The following is a 15,297-nucleotide window of genomic DNA, read 5'->3' as shown; positions in this document are numbered from 1 at the left end:
AATCAAACCCAATAATTGGCAATTTGGGATCGGTGAGAAATAAACGGTGAATCCTACCGACACGCTCTCTCCATGCATACGCTAACGCACACGTGTGTTAGTGCTTTGATGAAGTTATCAGAGGTAGCTCCATTATCCAACACTTTTACAGAGCTGGATAAAGGAAGGAAGGGGGAGAACAATGAGGAGAACATTACCCTAATCTAGGGTTTCTTTCTTCCAGCCTTATGAATATGTATCCCTCCCATTTCCGACGATGATGTTTCATTTGGGAGACTGTGAGCATGTGCAGGATAGAGGGGGGGAGGCGGAAATATAATTTCCCTAGTGGGGGTGGACGGCATCTGACTTTACCCCACTAAGAAATATGTGCTTCATCATCTTCATATTGTATTGAGACTTTCTGCAGTTTTCTCTCAGGTGCGAGGTAAAGAAGGTTGTTATTATATGACCTATTTCGTTTTAATTGGAATAGAATAGAGCTGATTGTTGATGTGGAGGCAGCATGGACATTGTTTTATGTTGGTTTTACACGTTAACATCATAAATACACACGCAATTTCAGGAGTTACCAAGTAAAGACGTGTGGTAACCCTTAGTTTTACATACTATTCAAGAGCAATTCACTTTAGTGATGCTTTCTGATACATTTTTATTTGACTGACTATTTTCAAAGATAAGATTTTAATCTTAGCCTAAAAAATGTATAGGGAGGAATCATGATATGAGAGCATACTTACATTACAGGACCATATTCTGCAGTTCAGGCTTAACTGAATGTGGCTTTGTGAAACACTGAGGCTGTTGTATTTGTTTTAGGCTGTCACATATGAAAGAGGCCAGTAAAAGCTGCACACAGTCAGTGGTAGAGCTGATCTGAGAGGCAGAGGGCTTGCTTCAGGCCACCAGACACATCAGGGTCCCTGTGGTCCGCTCCACAGTCTCAGTGCTGCTTCTGCCAGCAGTCCCCTCAATAAACAACAGCTATTTATATCACTTGCCTGCTGCTGGGCTTTTTAGCCCTAAACTCTGCTTCTGACTGAGCCTACATGTGTGTTTGTGTGCATGTGTTCATGCTTATGTGTGTCAAAGCCATTATGTGCAATTGAAACTGAAGATCAATTATTCAATAGGGGAGTCAGAGGCACGCTGACAACATTTGACCAATGACTCTCGTGGTCACTTATATGTGCAAACACACAAAGACACATCGTGGAAAGGCGCTTGGTGGAAACAGTCACTCGCACCGGAGACACAATCATGAGAAGATGATAATATCCCACTGGGAGGAAGAATCCCCCCACCCCCCAAAACGCACACGCACGCACACACGCACGCGCGCACACACACACACACACACACACACACACACACTAGCTCTTAAGGCTGCAAGTGCAACAGCGCCTAAACCCCGGCATTAAAGAATCTCAGTCGTCTATCCACTAGGTTTAGATGTCACTTTTTAATTGCTCAAACTGCTGTGCATTCTCACTGCCCTAAATTCATGGTTAATACTGTGAAGAGAAAAAAAGTGGCAAGAGGAGAGAGGGGATATATGTTAGGGGCGGGGTGGTAAAATGGGGGCAACCTCCCATTGGCATTGCTTTCCCACTTTGAGATTCAGGAGCGTTAATGTCTGCACCCAAACATGTATGTGTGTTGCATAAGGACTTAACTGCTGAAGCCCCTCTTGGCAGGCCCTCTTCTTCTTCTCTTTGAGTTGAACCCATTATAGTCACATAAAAGAGGGAGAAGAAGAGACGTTTGATATGAAGCAAAGGAAATAGATTGGCCCTATTTCCTGCCTGGCTGCTGCAGCGCAGACACTTGTGTTGCCTAGACGATGCAGGCAATTGACACTCAATTTTGTTTGAAATATCACGCCTCTATCATGCCATTATCAGCTTCCCCTGGTAATCCACAAAGCCACCCTGTTTGATATCTGACAATAAGCGGGAGTCACAGAGTCGTGGAATCTCTCACTCGATTACCAGGCAGAAAGGGGAAAGGGTTGAGAATGAAAGGGAGCAGAAGAGGATAGAGCCAGAGACAAAGAGAGAGTGAAAGAAATGGAGATGGAAAGATAGTGTAGGAGGGAGATGGAGAGGCTAAAAAAGTCACACATTTATATGATAGCAGGGAGAAGTGGATGCAAACGGAGATTATACCTGCCTGCTCCGCAGAGGCATACGAAGAAGGAAAAAAGAAATCCGGGCAATAGGGGTGGCACTCTTCACAAGTGAGAAAATGGGGCGATCTTGTAAGCACACCCTCTCATCTCAGCAGGGCTGGCAGGGGTAATGATATCGAGCTGGATTTATTGTTTCTTTGTATTCTCCTCCTTTCCTGTGTGTCTGAGAATGTGTGTGTGAGTGTGTGCCAGCCTGCCAGCACGTCTCTGTTCTTTCTCTCGTTGGCCCTGCATGAAAGCAGGAAGCCCGCTCACCCACCCAAAAGGTGAGAAGCTGGCTTATGAGGAATGAGCATTACCTTCCAGCGATATGACCTCTGTCACATGCTATATGCTGGATTCTCCGACAAGTGGCTAATATTGGCATATGTTGAATGTTTTCTGATGCTCTTCAAACAACATAAAACACAGCTGTTGGTCTCTCAGCTCCTCGGCAGGCAGGCAGAGAATACCTTTGGTCTATGCACATGAATAAGGTGTTGTCTTAAGGGAGGGAGCCCAAGAGTAAGAGTAGAGGGGCCTCGCTAACAAGGGGAGGTGTGCATCAACTCTTTCCCTTAATCCCCCTGTCTGGTTGTGATATTCAAAAATAACAGCGTTAGTAAAAAAAAATCCAGGGCAGAGGTGCCAGCCTCTGAGGAAGGGGAGGTTAATAATGGGAAATATTAGGGGACTGTCTGGTTGAGGAAGAAAGAAAGAGAAAGAAGAGATGTTGCCCTCCTTACATCAGAAAAGTGGAAGAGCTCGGGCAGGTTAGCCACGGTGGGTTGCTACAATAAGGTCTCTTTCATACAGGTGTGTTGACGCCTGGGGCAGCTTGGCCTCAGTCCATTCCATTCACCCTGGCTGATTTGAACAATAACTATCATATCTCTTAAAAGAGAGGGAGGGTGAAGCGTCAAGAAGGAGATGCCTGAGAGCTGTGTCGGGGCCAAGAAAAACCCCCGCTGCCGTTGTCAGAGCTTGTTGATGTTGTAGGGAGGAAAAAACGGGCAAGTTTTTTTTTTAACTACCCCCCCCCCCCTCCATTATCCCCATATTTTTTTCCTTTCTCTCCTTCTACTTCTGCACTGGAATCAGTGTGTTTGTGCCGTAGGACAGTGTGGTGAGGAGACGGAGGAACAAAGTGCTGCTGTGTGGAGCAGCAGCTGCTGCTTGCCGGATCAAAGGGGCAACAAGCGTGGTCTTCCTGGCCCAACGCTGCTCTGGAGGTGTTTGACGGACAGTCAGCAGCTGGGGCCGCACAGCTCGCCATGTAGGGGTCAGGCTGCTGGACTGCAAGGCCCAGGGGTGACATGCCCTCACTGGACAGGGGGAAGAGGGGAGAAGGTGTTAGATGGGAGGGTAAATAGAGGGAGAGATGTCTATGTTTGTTTCCTTTGTTGTTTGTGTTTGCTGTTGTAGTTAAGAGAGTTACTTCTGGGATGTTTACTGTACATTTCAAATGGATAGTAAGATATGTACCCTTACTTAATGAACCAGTGTGTTCATCATAAAGCATAGGTGGTAGTTGAATCCTTAATTTAAGGGTACAACCATCATTATAATAGCATTGCACTCCACACTGCAGTATTCCACCTCTTTGGTGCTGACAAGAAATCAGAGCGAGAAAAGAGAGACAGACAGGGAGCGAGCATGCCGCAGTGCTATTGATTTATTTTAATTAGCTGCTCGTTAAATCGTGTCAGTTTGCAACACAAATATATAATTCTTTGTCTGATTTTCCACTCGAGTCTTAATGACTCGTACTCCCCGGATTTCAGAGAGGAATGACTTCTGCAGCTAGACTGACAGAGCAACGCAAATGTTACTCATATTGGACTGAGGGGGGGGCTGCCACAAAAGGGCAATGAGTAGAGTAATAAAAAGGGAAAGAAAAACAGGTCAGTGAAAGTGCATGGAGGAGAGCTGAAACAGTCCCCCTTTGAGAGGCAGACAAAAGACTGTGGAGGGGGTATGGAGGCACAGTGGATGAGAGAGGGAGAGAAAGAGAGAGAAAGAGAGAGACAGAGGTAAAACCATGTAAACACAGTGGCTGCCCTAAACGTGGGCCCTCTCTGACGTTCCTAAAAAACGACCCTGCCTCGCTCCGCTTCACATCTGCACTAAATCAAACACGGGGTGAGGTAATGTTCGCCCAGCTTATGTCTCTTGACTCCTGTTTTAACTTAGAGAAGGGAAGAAGGGATGGAAAAGGGGAAACTCTGTCCCTAATAGGATGAGCTTGAGGAAGCTTCCCCGTTCCTACCCTATCTCTTTGTCTCTTATCTCCATCCTGAAGGAGTGGGGCCTGTGAAAAGCTCCTTTGTTATAGTTTATGATAAATCCATAGATACTGTAGGTTCATCCTGGTGGCAAGCTATGTATAAACTGTTGCACAGGGCCTGTTAGGAGCATGTGATCTGATGTAATCAGTGTTGTTGACACGACAGTAGATCAGTGTTGGAGGTTCAGTAGCCCCAGACTGCCCCACTGTCTGACTGTACCATAATTAGGGTTTGCTTATACTAAACACACTCTCCTCGTGGGGTTCATTTGCATGCACTTCCTGGTCAAAGAACACGGAGTGCCTCACTCATTTCTGCCTGACTTGCTTTTTTTTTAGCGGGAAGGGATCAAACTAAAGCCTTGCTCCTTTGATTCCGTTGAGTTGGGACTCAATCGCTGGGGGTTTGGAATCTTTCTTTCTGTCTAAAGCAGAAGTATGGAAGCAATGAGCTCTAATCGGATCCAGAGGACAGTCATGTTTGCAAGCAGTGATCAGGGATTGAGTTCAGCACATTCTTGTTCAGATTGTGTTGCATCTAATCTTCCTGCACACACAGACAGGGGCCCAGGAATTTGACGGACAAACGGAAACGTGCTCCCATGTACCTGGCATATGATCTCTCAAACATGGCATGCACAGGTACGCCGTTGAGGCACTGAACTGTCGACAACTTTTGTTATGCAATTTGAAAACTGCCTCCTTTCTTTGCACGCTTGACGGGGCAACATTTGCAGTTATTTCTTAAGAGACATGTTTGGCATTTCTTTCTCTCTCCGCTCTCACTCTGGCTCTTGCTCGGTTTCTTTCTTTCATCGCAAATTCGTGACCCTGCTCCTGATTGGTCTACTCCCTCCGATCTCCACAGCAATTGGCCAGTCAAGCAGCGAGGCTCTCCTGCTCCCTCCCTCTCTCTCTCTCTCCCTCTCTCTCTCTCTCTCTCTCTCTCTCTCTCACTCTCACTCTCCCTCTCTTGGCTGTGCTCCAGGGTAGGGTGGTTTGGCAGGACAATTTCTCAGAGAAGGAATGCTGACAACAGGAGCGAGTTACCAGGTGTGGCTGCAAGTCAGTTAACCAGAAACAAGGCATTTCTGACAGATTTAGAGGAGGAAGTAGGGCTGTACCGTTGGCCAACTATTCGGGTTTCAATTTCATTATTCGGATATTCGTTTTTTTATTTAAAAAAAAAAAGAAAAAAATTCCATTTTTTTTAATATATTTTTCTAAATGTATGCTATTAATAAAGGCGAATTGCCATATTCTTATACTATATTTATACTTTTGAATTGCACTGTTAAAATGCGGAAATATGTACAATCTCAGCCTGTGCTCCTGACATCGCGTTCACTGTTCACAGTCACGAACGCACGTTTCACCCATAAAATGCCGAATACTTCAGCTGTGTGGGACCATTTTAAATTGGACGACGGTAAAAAGAAGGCAGTGTGCCAAATATGTGATAAGAAACTGGCCTACCACGGTGGCACAACAACTCTGAAAAGTCACCTGGATGCTGTAAGTAGTAGCCTAGCTTAGCTTAGCTGTTGTGAAGTTGCCATGATGAAGCTGCTTTATCCGCCGTTTAAACAGTAACGTTAAACATGATAAAAACGTGCACTTACTTTGCTTGGAAAATAGTTGCAAGCAAGCAACCGAATTGTTTTTTTTATATTAGTTTTTTAATTTTATCAGAATAGTGAAAATAATAGGAGTAATGTGGGAACATCTGGGGCTAAGGCAATTATTGGCATAAAGGCCCTGACACACCAAGCAGTCACCAGAGGACTAGCCGACGCTGAAGTCGGCTGTTGCCTGGCCGTGTTCTCCTGCGTTTTGGCCATGTGTCGCACGGGAACACACCGCACCGACTTCAGTGCGTGAGTGGCAATAACTCTCCTTACCAGCAGGCGGCGGTAGTGTGTATTCGTCATTCAAAAGAGGCAACAACGGAAGACAGAGAAGAAGAAGAGTATCTTTTCTCCGTAATATCATACAGAGCTGGCCTCTCCTGGATCAAGGTGATGAGCAGGTCTTCGTTTGCATCATTCCAGATCGCCATGATGAGATGAAAATGAATAGCAGTCTGTGTGTACCTTCTTAAATCGTTTGTTTACGTCCCTCACTTCCGCTTCGCTTCTCATGCACTGATTTGCTAGCTGAACAGCCAATCAGAGTGATTATTTGGTCCGACTGCCAGACCCGATGCATGGCCGATTCAACATGTTGAATCGGCCATGCATCGGGTCTGGCAGTCCAAATAAGGCGTGTCACGGTCGACGGTGCGGGACACACCAACCTGACTACGGCGCCGCGAATGCCCGACAGCCTCTGACGGCCTCTGACTCCCAAAATCGGGTTGGTGTGTCAGGGCCTTAAAGTTGAGTAGCTCAGCCTAATAATAAATTGTGTCCATAGGTGCATCCCAGCCATCAACATCCTCAACAATACAGCAGACCCTACAGTTCCAAAAACCGATAACGGAGAAAAGAAAGATAGAGATAACAGATGCCATAGTAGATTTCATCGCTATGGATATGAGACCCATTTACATAGTCGAAGGCGAAGGCTTCAGACAATTAATGAAGAAGATGGAGCCCGGCTACACTGTCCCCAAACGCTCCAGTATTTTAGATGCCATGTCTCTGAAGTACAGCGATCACCGAGACCAAATTGTAACTCAGATTGAAAACTCAACTGCCGTAAGTTTTACAACGGACATTTGGACCACCTCGGTGCGTATGGAGGCGTATATGGCTGTCACCTGTCATTTCATAACTCGGGAGTGGAAACTCTGTAACTTTGTTTTGGAAACCAAAGTAATGGAAGTAAACCATACGGGAGTAAATATTGCAGAACAGCTTGGAGAAGTGGCGGACGCCTTTGCCATTCCGAATTATAAGCGAGTAGCCGTTGTCCACGACAATGCCAGCAACATGAAGCTGGCAGCTGAAATATGTGTTTTGTATCTTTGTTTGACTGTTCAGGTTGTAAAATGTTATAGACGGAATGTGGAACCAGATTTGGTCCCCGGGTGCTGCGCTGGGTTAAATGCAGAGGACACATTTAGTTTTAATGTTTGCGAGTACTGAGACAATAAATACATATAAATCGTAATAGTATGCTCTTTCTGCGCTTCTGCTTAACAGCGTGTTGTCAGGTGTCTCGGATTCGGAGCATGTTATGAAACCTTTTGGGAAAAAAAAAAGTGAAAAAAAAAAAAAAGTGAAAAAAAAATGTATTAAAAAAAAATACAAATCTCTCCGCACCGAATATTCGAATATTCGCTGCTGATTACTACCGAATATCCGGAGCCCGAAAAATGGTATTCGGGACAGCACTAGGAGGAAGTAAGCAAGAAAAAAAAGAATAAATACAAGCCTTGTATCAGACATACAGACCGGTTTTCTGTGATTTCATCTTCAAAGTTCCAGGACTTTCATAGTGTTTGTCAACTTAATTTCATGATGATAATGCAGTTGGTTTGCTGCATTTAAGGGCCATAAAGTTGAAAAGGACTTCATCAAATCGAGGCATGTTTTAGGATTATGTAAGTTCCCAATAAAGTCTCTACTTCTGTCTCAGACCACACACACACACGCACGCATGCACGCACGCACGCACACACACGCACACACACACAGGGTATAGCATAACATTGTATGCTAGCCAGGGTATTTAACACCTAAGCAGACAGTCTCTGAAGTCCCCCTCCCCCCTTCACCCTGTGTATGTGAGCAGATATTAGTAACCAGGGATGCCGTGTTGATCCAGCCTCGTGGAGACCTCGTGTCAAGGGGACTCCTGCTGCCCTGGCTCCATCCGTCATATCTGCCGTTTATTTCCCCCTGCGGCCTGCACAGCCACAACACTCAGAGCGCTCGTAAACGTAGCACTCTGTATCAGGATGCATAAGGAGCGAGGGTCTTCCAGTGGACATATTGTGTCTGTGCATATACATGTGTTTGTAAACTCGTGTTGCTCACGCCATTTCAGGGTATGTCAGCAGGAAGTGCTACTCTAGGCCAATTGTCAGTAGCATGTAAAGAATGCGCCATTGTGCACATACACACAAGTTGACTGACATGTGCATACATATTCACATTCACGCTCCAACGCGTTCTTAGCACTCCAAGAGCAGTTTTTGATATACAACTTGAAAATGTGTTCAAGACTAAAGGAGGCCACTTGCCAACGTTAAACAGCAGTTGGCCGCTGCCCCCACCAGCCCGCTTTCTCCCGGGGTAATGTACACATTCTGAGCTGTATCCCAAGGAATGACCTCCACACGACCCCCTAACCTTGCTTTTAATTATTTGTTTGAAGACAGCATGGAGTTCCCATGCTGAGAGGTACTCAGTGTGCATGTGTGTGTGTTGGTGTTTCTGTGCTCTAACATTGAGCAGAGGCAGGCCATAATAAGCTCGACCACCAGATGTAGATAATAAAACATGGGCTTTGGCTTGGAGGTTTTTAGCTAGTGTCCCCTGTGAGCCTCCTGTGTTCTGGTTAGTCTACAGACACACTGGCGGTGGTTGTGGTCATGTCCATGGTGTTGATGTGTAGATTTACGGCCCATGCATATGTTTTAGCGAGTGGTTGGGAATTCTAAGTCCCTGTGGTCAACCTCTGTGTCTCTCCAGGGCCTCGGGTCCTCAGATCTGTCCATCTATTCGTTCATCCCAGTTTGCTTCATCTCTGGAGGATTCCAGGTTGTGTTGTTCTAAGCACACACCATTAGCAGCTCACGGGTTGAGGGAAAACAGTGTTATCAGGACTGGCTCTGATAATCTCAATTGACTTTACTCAGACTGATAAAAGGTAATCTAAGGCCACGAGAGGGGCCCTTAGTCACCCCCCACTCCTTCCATTGCACAGCATCGCCTCCTAGTTACTGTGGCAACTTGTTTAGCGGACAAAAACAGAGCCTTAATGTGTGTGTGTGTGTGTGTGTGTGTGTGTGTGTGTGTGTGTGTGTGTGTGTGTGTGTGTGTGTGTGTGTGTGTGTGTGTGTGTGTGTGTGTGTGTGTGTGTGTGTGTGTGTGTGTGTGTGTGTGTGTGTGTGTGTGTGTGTGTGTGTGTGTGTGTGTGTGTGTGTGTGTGTGTGGGGGGGGGGTGTGGGGGGGTGTGTGTGGGGGGGGGTGTGATATGGTGGTGGTTGGCCAATAGGGAATGTTGACAAGAAGCAGGTCCATGTCAGAAGCAGCAGGGGGGAACATATTTGAATATACATATGTTTGTGAATACGGCAATACGCTGTTTTGATAATTAAACAAATTGTATTTCAATGAGAGTAAATACGCTGACAGCTAAACATTTTCCTGCATTTTCTTTTTGTCACACATTTCTGGTAAGAAGCGGGGGAGACAAAATTGGAAGAATACTGTTTGATGTTATATTATCTATAGATCCATACTTTGATCTTAAAGTATTTCCTCTGCAGTCACTGGAAACCGTATGGGCAAATTTAGCACCTGGGAAGAACATTTAAAATATGATGTGTTTATAGTTATATCCCAGAATAGGTAAGAATGCACATGGTTGTGATTTTGAGCCCTTTGGTGCGTGTAGGAACTAGTTGAGCTTAAAGAAGGGAGTGTGACACCAGAAATGTCTTACTGTTTACTTGCTCAGCTGGTTTTGATGCTGAAAGCGACTCTCTATCTTAACAACTGCAGGCATTTCTGACAGCATAGCTATCTAAGAATGCTTTGTCCCCTTTGTTCTATCAAAAAATACGTTCACAGTTAATAACACAAACCATGCATTACAATCATATAATTTCCAATCCAACACTCATTGGCGCACCCCGCTTCCCTACCTTCTCTTTCGTTCTCTCTCGTTCCCATATGGATGCGTTTCATCTTTTTCTCTCAGGGGCCCGCGGCACCCCTGCGTACCTGCACTCTGGATGCCCCCTGGCAAATGAGCACCGCGTCTCTCTTTTCCCAACCGTGCATTTTGTACGTTTAACCATGTCACTTTGAGTCGGGCAGATTACAGGCGTTTAAGTTCATGGAGAAGGTAAGGGCAGGTATCAGGGCTTCACGGGGGATTAGGAGCCCAAATTGGTTCCAGCTCTCCCTTCTTTCTAATGACCAGTTCTTTACCGTTCTGATGGTGCCGTGGCCTGTACGTTAGAAGAGGGGCCTTTTTTTTCTCTCCTCTCCTTTTTTGGAACCAGCAAAGGACTCCATGCTGGACAGCTCCAACGTGATCTTTAATATCAACCACATGGTGGTACCTGTAGTGCTAAATCCACACTATGTTTTAGTATGTGAAAGTGAATGAGAGGAAGACACAGAGAGAAGAAGAGGGGGATAAAAGAGGAAGATATAGAGATACATAATGTTTGCTCGACCTGAGTGTGTTTGCCGCATCTCCATTCTAAGTTAAAAATGTTGCCCCTGGCTGGCAGTCACCTCCAGATGACCTCCGGCTCTACAGTGGAAAAGCCACAGGAGCAAGGCCGGCTGGGGAGGCTTTGTGGAGCTGCACTTATTCGCTGCTGTGGTGGTGATAAAACTTCAGACAGCCTAATTGATGGGCTCGCTGACATAACAATACCTTGTGAAAGCACGGAGTGGCCCATGCCTGGTCCTCATTTCTAGACAGCTGGAAGGGGAGCAGAACCCCCTACAATGCAGCCAGAGTGGGGGTCCTACAGAGGGGAATGGTAGAGTGGGGGTGGGATGGTGGGGAGCAATGAAAGGAACCATTTGTATCCTGCACTTTGCTAACCTAAAGCTTACTTTGGAATTCCAATGGGTGATAACACAGAAATAACGTTGTTTTGGAGAAGGAGCTGTAGAAAGGACACTGTACACTATGGATAAAGTTTCTGTGGCGGCTGGCTGCAATGAAGACAGGGAGAGAGTGATGTGCCACGCTGAGGGTTCTTCTGTGCCCAAGCTGCACTTAATACTTGAGGAATGTCTCCCTGGTGCCCATAGCAACCAAACGTAATCAAAAGCTTTATTAAAAGAGGGGGGAATAGATCATAAGGAACATTAAAAGTATCCCTCGCTGGGTTCCCAAGTCAGAACACAATTGCCCTTTTGTTTGTTGCTGTTTTGTTGTGAGCGCCTCTCTCAAGGACTCGGTGGCTAATGTTGCCATTAAGTCATGCAAAACTGTTTTGTCTTTGTGGTGGCTTGTGATGAATCTCTCTGTGCGGTGAATTGCAGGGTGATTTAACGTTTGTTTTTCTCCTCTGTTTTTTCTCTCCTCTCTGCCAGGTTCATTAACGCCAGGAGAAGAATAGTACAGCCCATGATTGACCAGTCAAATCGAGCAGGTAAAAAAAAAGACCAGCTGACATTACATACTGTTTCTCTCTCCTTCTTTCCCCAGCATGAAGACACCCTTCCCAAATCCGTTACTGGCATGCACATCATGCCTGGAGCCCAGATTTTTTAAAAGGGGGATCTTACCCCCCCCCCCCCAAAAAAACACATCTACTCCCTCCTCTTCCTCTCCCTCCCCTCATCCCCTTTTCCATCTATGTATGAGATGCGTTCAGCAGTGGTGCGGGCCGTTTGCTGATTGACTCTAATTGGAGATTTCCCAGTCTAAGTGGAGAGAGAGGTGTATTAGCACTCTCTCTGTGAATTACTAATTGGACACAAGAGGAGTGCCGGAAATGCTAGCAGCAATTTACAAGTTATCTTTTTTTTTTTTTAAGCTGTTTTGTTTTTAATTTATTTCCGGTCGAGGGTTGGGGGGGATTCCCCTCACTTTTTCTGCTGCGTTTTTATTTTATTCCCTCAAGAATTCAGAATTTTGATATTAAGTAGTCATTCAGCACATTTTAAACGTCTGGATCTCAACATAGCTACTTAGTGAAATTGTCAGCTTAAGAGTAACAGTTAATGTATTTTCAGTCGTGAAAACTGCCCTTAGGAGGGAGAATGAGTTTAAAACGTTGCCTAGATTAAATCAGATCTGATGTTTGATGTTTTAACGCCAACGCAGAAAGAGATCTTTATTTCTTTCAAATTATGGAAAGCTTCATATTGTTAATTGATGACGGATTAATTTTCCATTTCTATTGTGCTCAGATTACAAAAAGCACTAACTTAGTGGTAAACATACGGCTCTGTGATCCTGTTGAATGATTGACTCAACCTAAGCTTCATTGACTTTGGCTTTGCAAAAGAAGCCAAGTAATTTGTCTCGGGGAGGGAAAAGCTGTTTTTGTTGATTAGCAAGCTCCCCGTTTTGTAAAGTCCCCACACAGCGGGATGAAAAATCGCTCAAAACCAACATGAAGCGTGATTAAAATAAGCTGCACTTATAAATGTGGTGGACTTTTTACAAATGCCGTGCACTGTGAAATATTCGTAAGCATTTAACCGATATGTGCCAATCAACAATCATTGCAAAAACAGCATGACTAACAGCTCCCTCTAATCTGTACAAATTACAGATTTCCTCAGATAATTATGTTTTAGTCCTAGAATACGCTTTTTTTCAACAGTCTCCACAGAGCTTTAATTCATTAGGGCTTATAGCAGGCAAAACGAGACACAACAGAGAAACCTCATTACTACTGTATCTTCTGTTTTATAACAGATTATGAGATAAATAATTCAGTTAATTGAATAATTTTCAAGAAGAATTTAATGGGTTTTCTTTAGGACTAGATCACTATTGACTTAAATTTGGACTCGCTGAACTGCCTGAAATTCTTCCTTTCCTGTCAAACTGCATGCTTTCTTCTTAGAGAACAATGTATCTCCTGTGTGTGTGTGTGTGTGTGTGTGTGTGTGTGTGTGTGTGTGTGTGTGTGTGTGTGTGTGTGTGTGTGTGTGTGTGTGTGTGTGTGTGTGTGTGTGTGTGTGTGTGTGTGGTGTGTGTGTGTGTGTGTGTGTGTGTGTGTGTGTGTGTGTGTGTGTGTGTGTGTGTGTGTGTGTGTGTGTGTGTGTGTGTGTGTGTGTGTGTGTGTGTGTGTGTGTGTGTGTGTGTGTGTGTGTGCTTGCATGCATTGGGACCTACTGTATGCGTGTTTGCATGCCACGCGTCAGTCATTGCGGTCTACAAACATGAGCACAATGTCTTACAGTATGTTTGGGCTTGAGCTGGGACAATTGCTGATTGTCTGGTGTGTTTTCTCTTCTTCTTCCCCCCTCCCTTTTTCATGTCCACGTTTTGACTACAATCAGGTTTTCTTATTGATCCTTCAGTGAGCCAGGGAGCAGCATACAGTCCAGAGGGCCAGCCAATGGGCAGCTTCGTGCTGGATGGCCAGCAACACATGGGGATCCGACCAGCCGGTAGGTCGTCCACCTCTTGTCCTTTTGCACCTTTCCCTCCGTAATGCCTGCTTTACCGGACACCCGTTTCACCCTCAGTTATCGCAACACTGATCTCTAGTCTGTAACATGTAGATCTAGTCACATCAGCACGGAACAGGTCCCTGAGTCAGCAACGTAAACCTAATACTAACAAGTGCTTCACAACCACGATAACACTTCTCTTTAAACCCCCTTACAGTTCCCCAGACTGTCTTGCTTGTTTTTTCTCTCTAATCTAACACATCTGGGGAAATCCCTTATGAATGATCATAACAAAGGGATTTGTGGGATGGCATGCACAAATAAAAACACTTCTTTACACCTTTCACTTCCCCTTCCCTAATCATTTCCCATCTAACCCTTACCAACCTCGTCTTTTCTATCAGTGGTTTTTCTTCCCTATAATTCAAACTCCTGCTGACCCTTTTCCTGGCGTTTATCTTCTCTTTCTAGGGCCTATGAGTGGAATGGGGATGAATATGGGCATGGATGGGCAATGGCACTACATGTAACCTCCATCTTGTAAAGCAAAACGCAAAGAAAAAGGGGGAAGTAAGTACTGGGCTCTTTTCCTTATTTTCAACTGTTGGGGCTTTGGGTTTCATTTTTTTTTCTTTCACCTCACCCGCACTACCCCTTCTTACCCTGGCCATGATTTAGCGATAGGCTCCGACACCCTTCTCCCGAGCACCAACAACTATGAGCCTGTATGCAGGGGTGTTTAAGCAAGATGCTTTAGGGGCAGAAGGGGGGGCCCAGTGGCCAAGGATGAATTAAAGACTTGGGAAAAAGGGGGGAACCGTCCCGGGACAGAGAGGAACCGTCGACTTGTGGTGCCAGACAACAGGAACAACAACAAAAAGAAGGAGGGGAAGAAACAAGCTGGCATGGCATGTGCACATTTATTTATCACAACAGCACCATCGCTCTCCCCATCCTGGACAGCCAATGCAAATGTTGGACATTTAGGGAAAAAATAACATCTCCTGGGGAAGGGGCTGACGGGGAGAAATTAAGCAGGCTCCAGTGAAGCGATAAAGAAGGAGAAGTGAAACTGTCCTCCGAGTGACATAAATCTGTCTGGGGAAGGATTGATGCCCAAATTATCTTATATGCAAAGACGGGAACACCGCAGTACATTACGGTCCCTGAGCGAGATATACGGGCCGTGGGTGACATGGCCGATCCTTCACTGGGGGTTTGGTTTGAGCTGTGTAAAGGGAGGAATGAGTGCGGGGGGGGCTGTGTGTTTTGATTATTTTTTACTGGAGGGAGACGATTTAAGGGGAGGCGGGAGCCAGTGACTAGCCTGACCTGAGTCTCACAGACGAGAGCAGGGAGACATTGAGATACATTTATAAGGTTGTAGATACAGGCATGACTGCATCTAAAAGGTTGGGATCTCTTTCAGATACAGTCTCTCTGTGGCGTTGACTGTCACACACACACACACACACACACACACACACACACACACACACACACACACACACACACACACACACACACAATCACTATACAGCTAAATGGCGGCAGTCTGATTAAGC

At 45.4% G+C, this 15,297-nt stretch overlaps 1 protein-coding gene across 5 annotated transcripts in view; it reads left to right on the top strand.

The window, feature by feature from the left end:
- The window catches only part of meis2a (Meis homeobox 2a), an 85,216-nt gene that overhangs the window by 65,995 nt on the left and 3,924 nt on the right, over positions 1–15,297 (top strand). For 2 of the 5 annotated variants that reach the window (XM_034111656.2, XM_034111655.2), the window contains exons 10-12: positions 11,693–11,751; positions 13,619–13,729; positions 14,204–14,302. In XM_034111656.2, the coding sequence (XP_033967547.1) occupies positions 11,693–11,751; positions 13,619–13,729; positions 14,204–14,262 (229 nt within the window). In that variant the 3' untranslated portion in view covers positions 14,263–14,302. The remainder of the gene's footprint in view (positions 1–11,692; positions 11,752–13,618; positions 13,730–14,203; positions 14,303–15,297) is intronic. The other 3 variants (XM_034111657.2, XM_034111658.2, XM_034111659.2) reach the window with 3 other exon arrangements.

This window comes from Pseudochaenichthys georgianus, chromosome 22, assembly GCF_902827115.2.
Source record: "Pseudochaenichthys georgianus chromosome 22, fPseGeo1.2, whole genome shotgun sequence".
Lineage (NCBI taxonomy): Eukaryota > Metazoa > Chordata > Actinopteri > Perciformes > Channichthyidae > Pseudochaenichthys > Pseudochaenichthys georgianus.
Note: the sequence above shows the minus strand (reverse complement) of the source record. Positions and strands in the feature narration are given on the sequence as shown.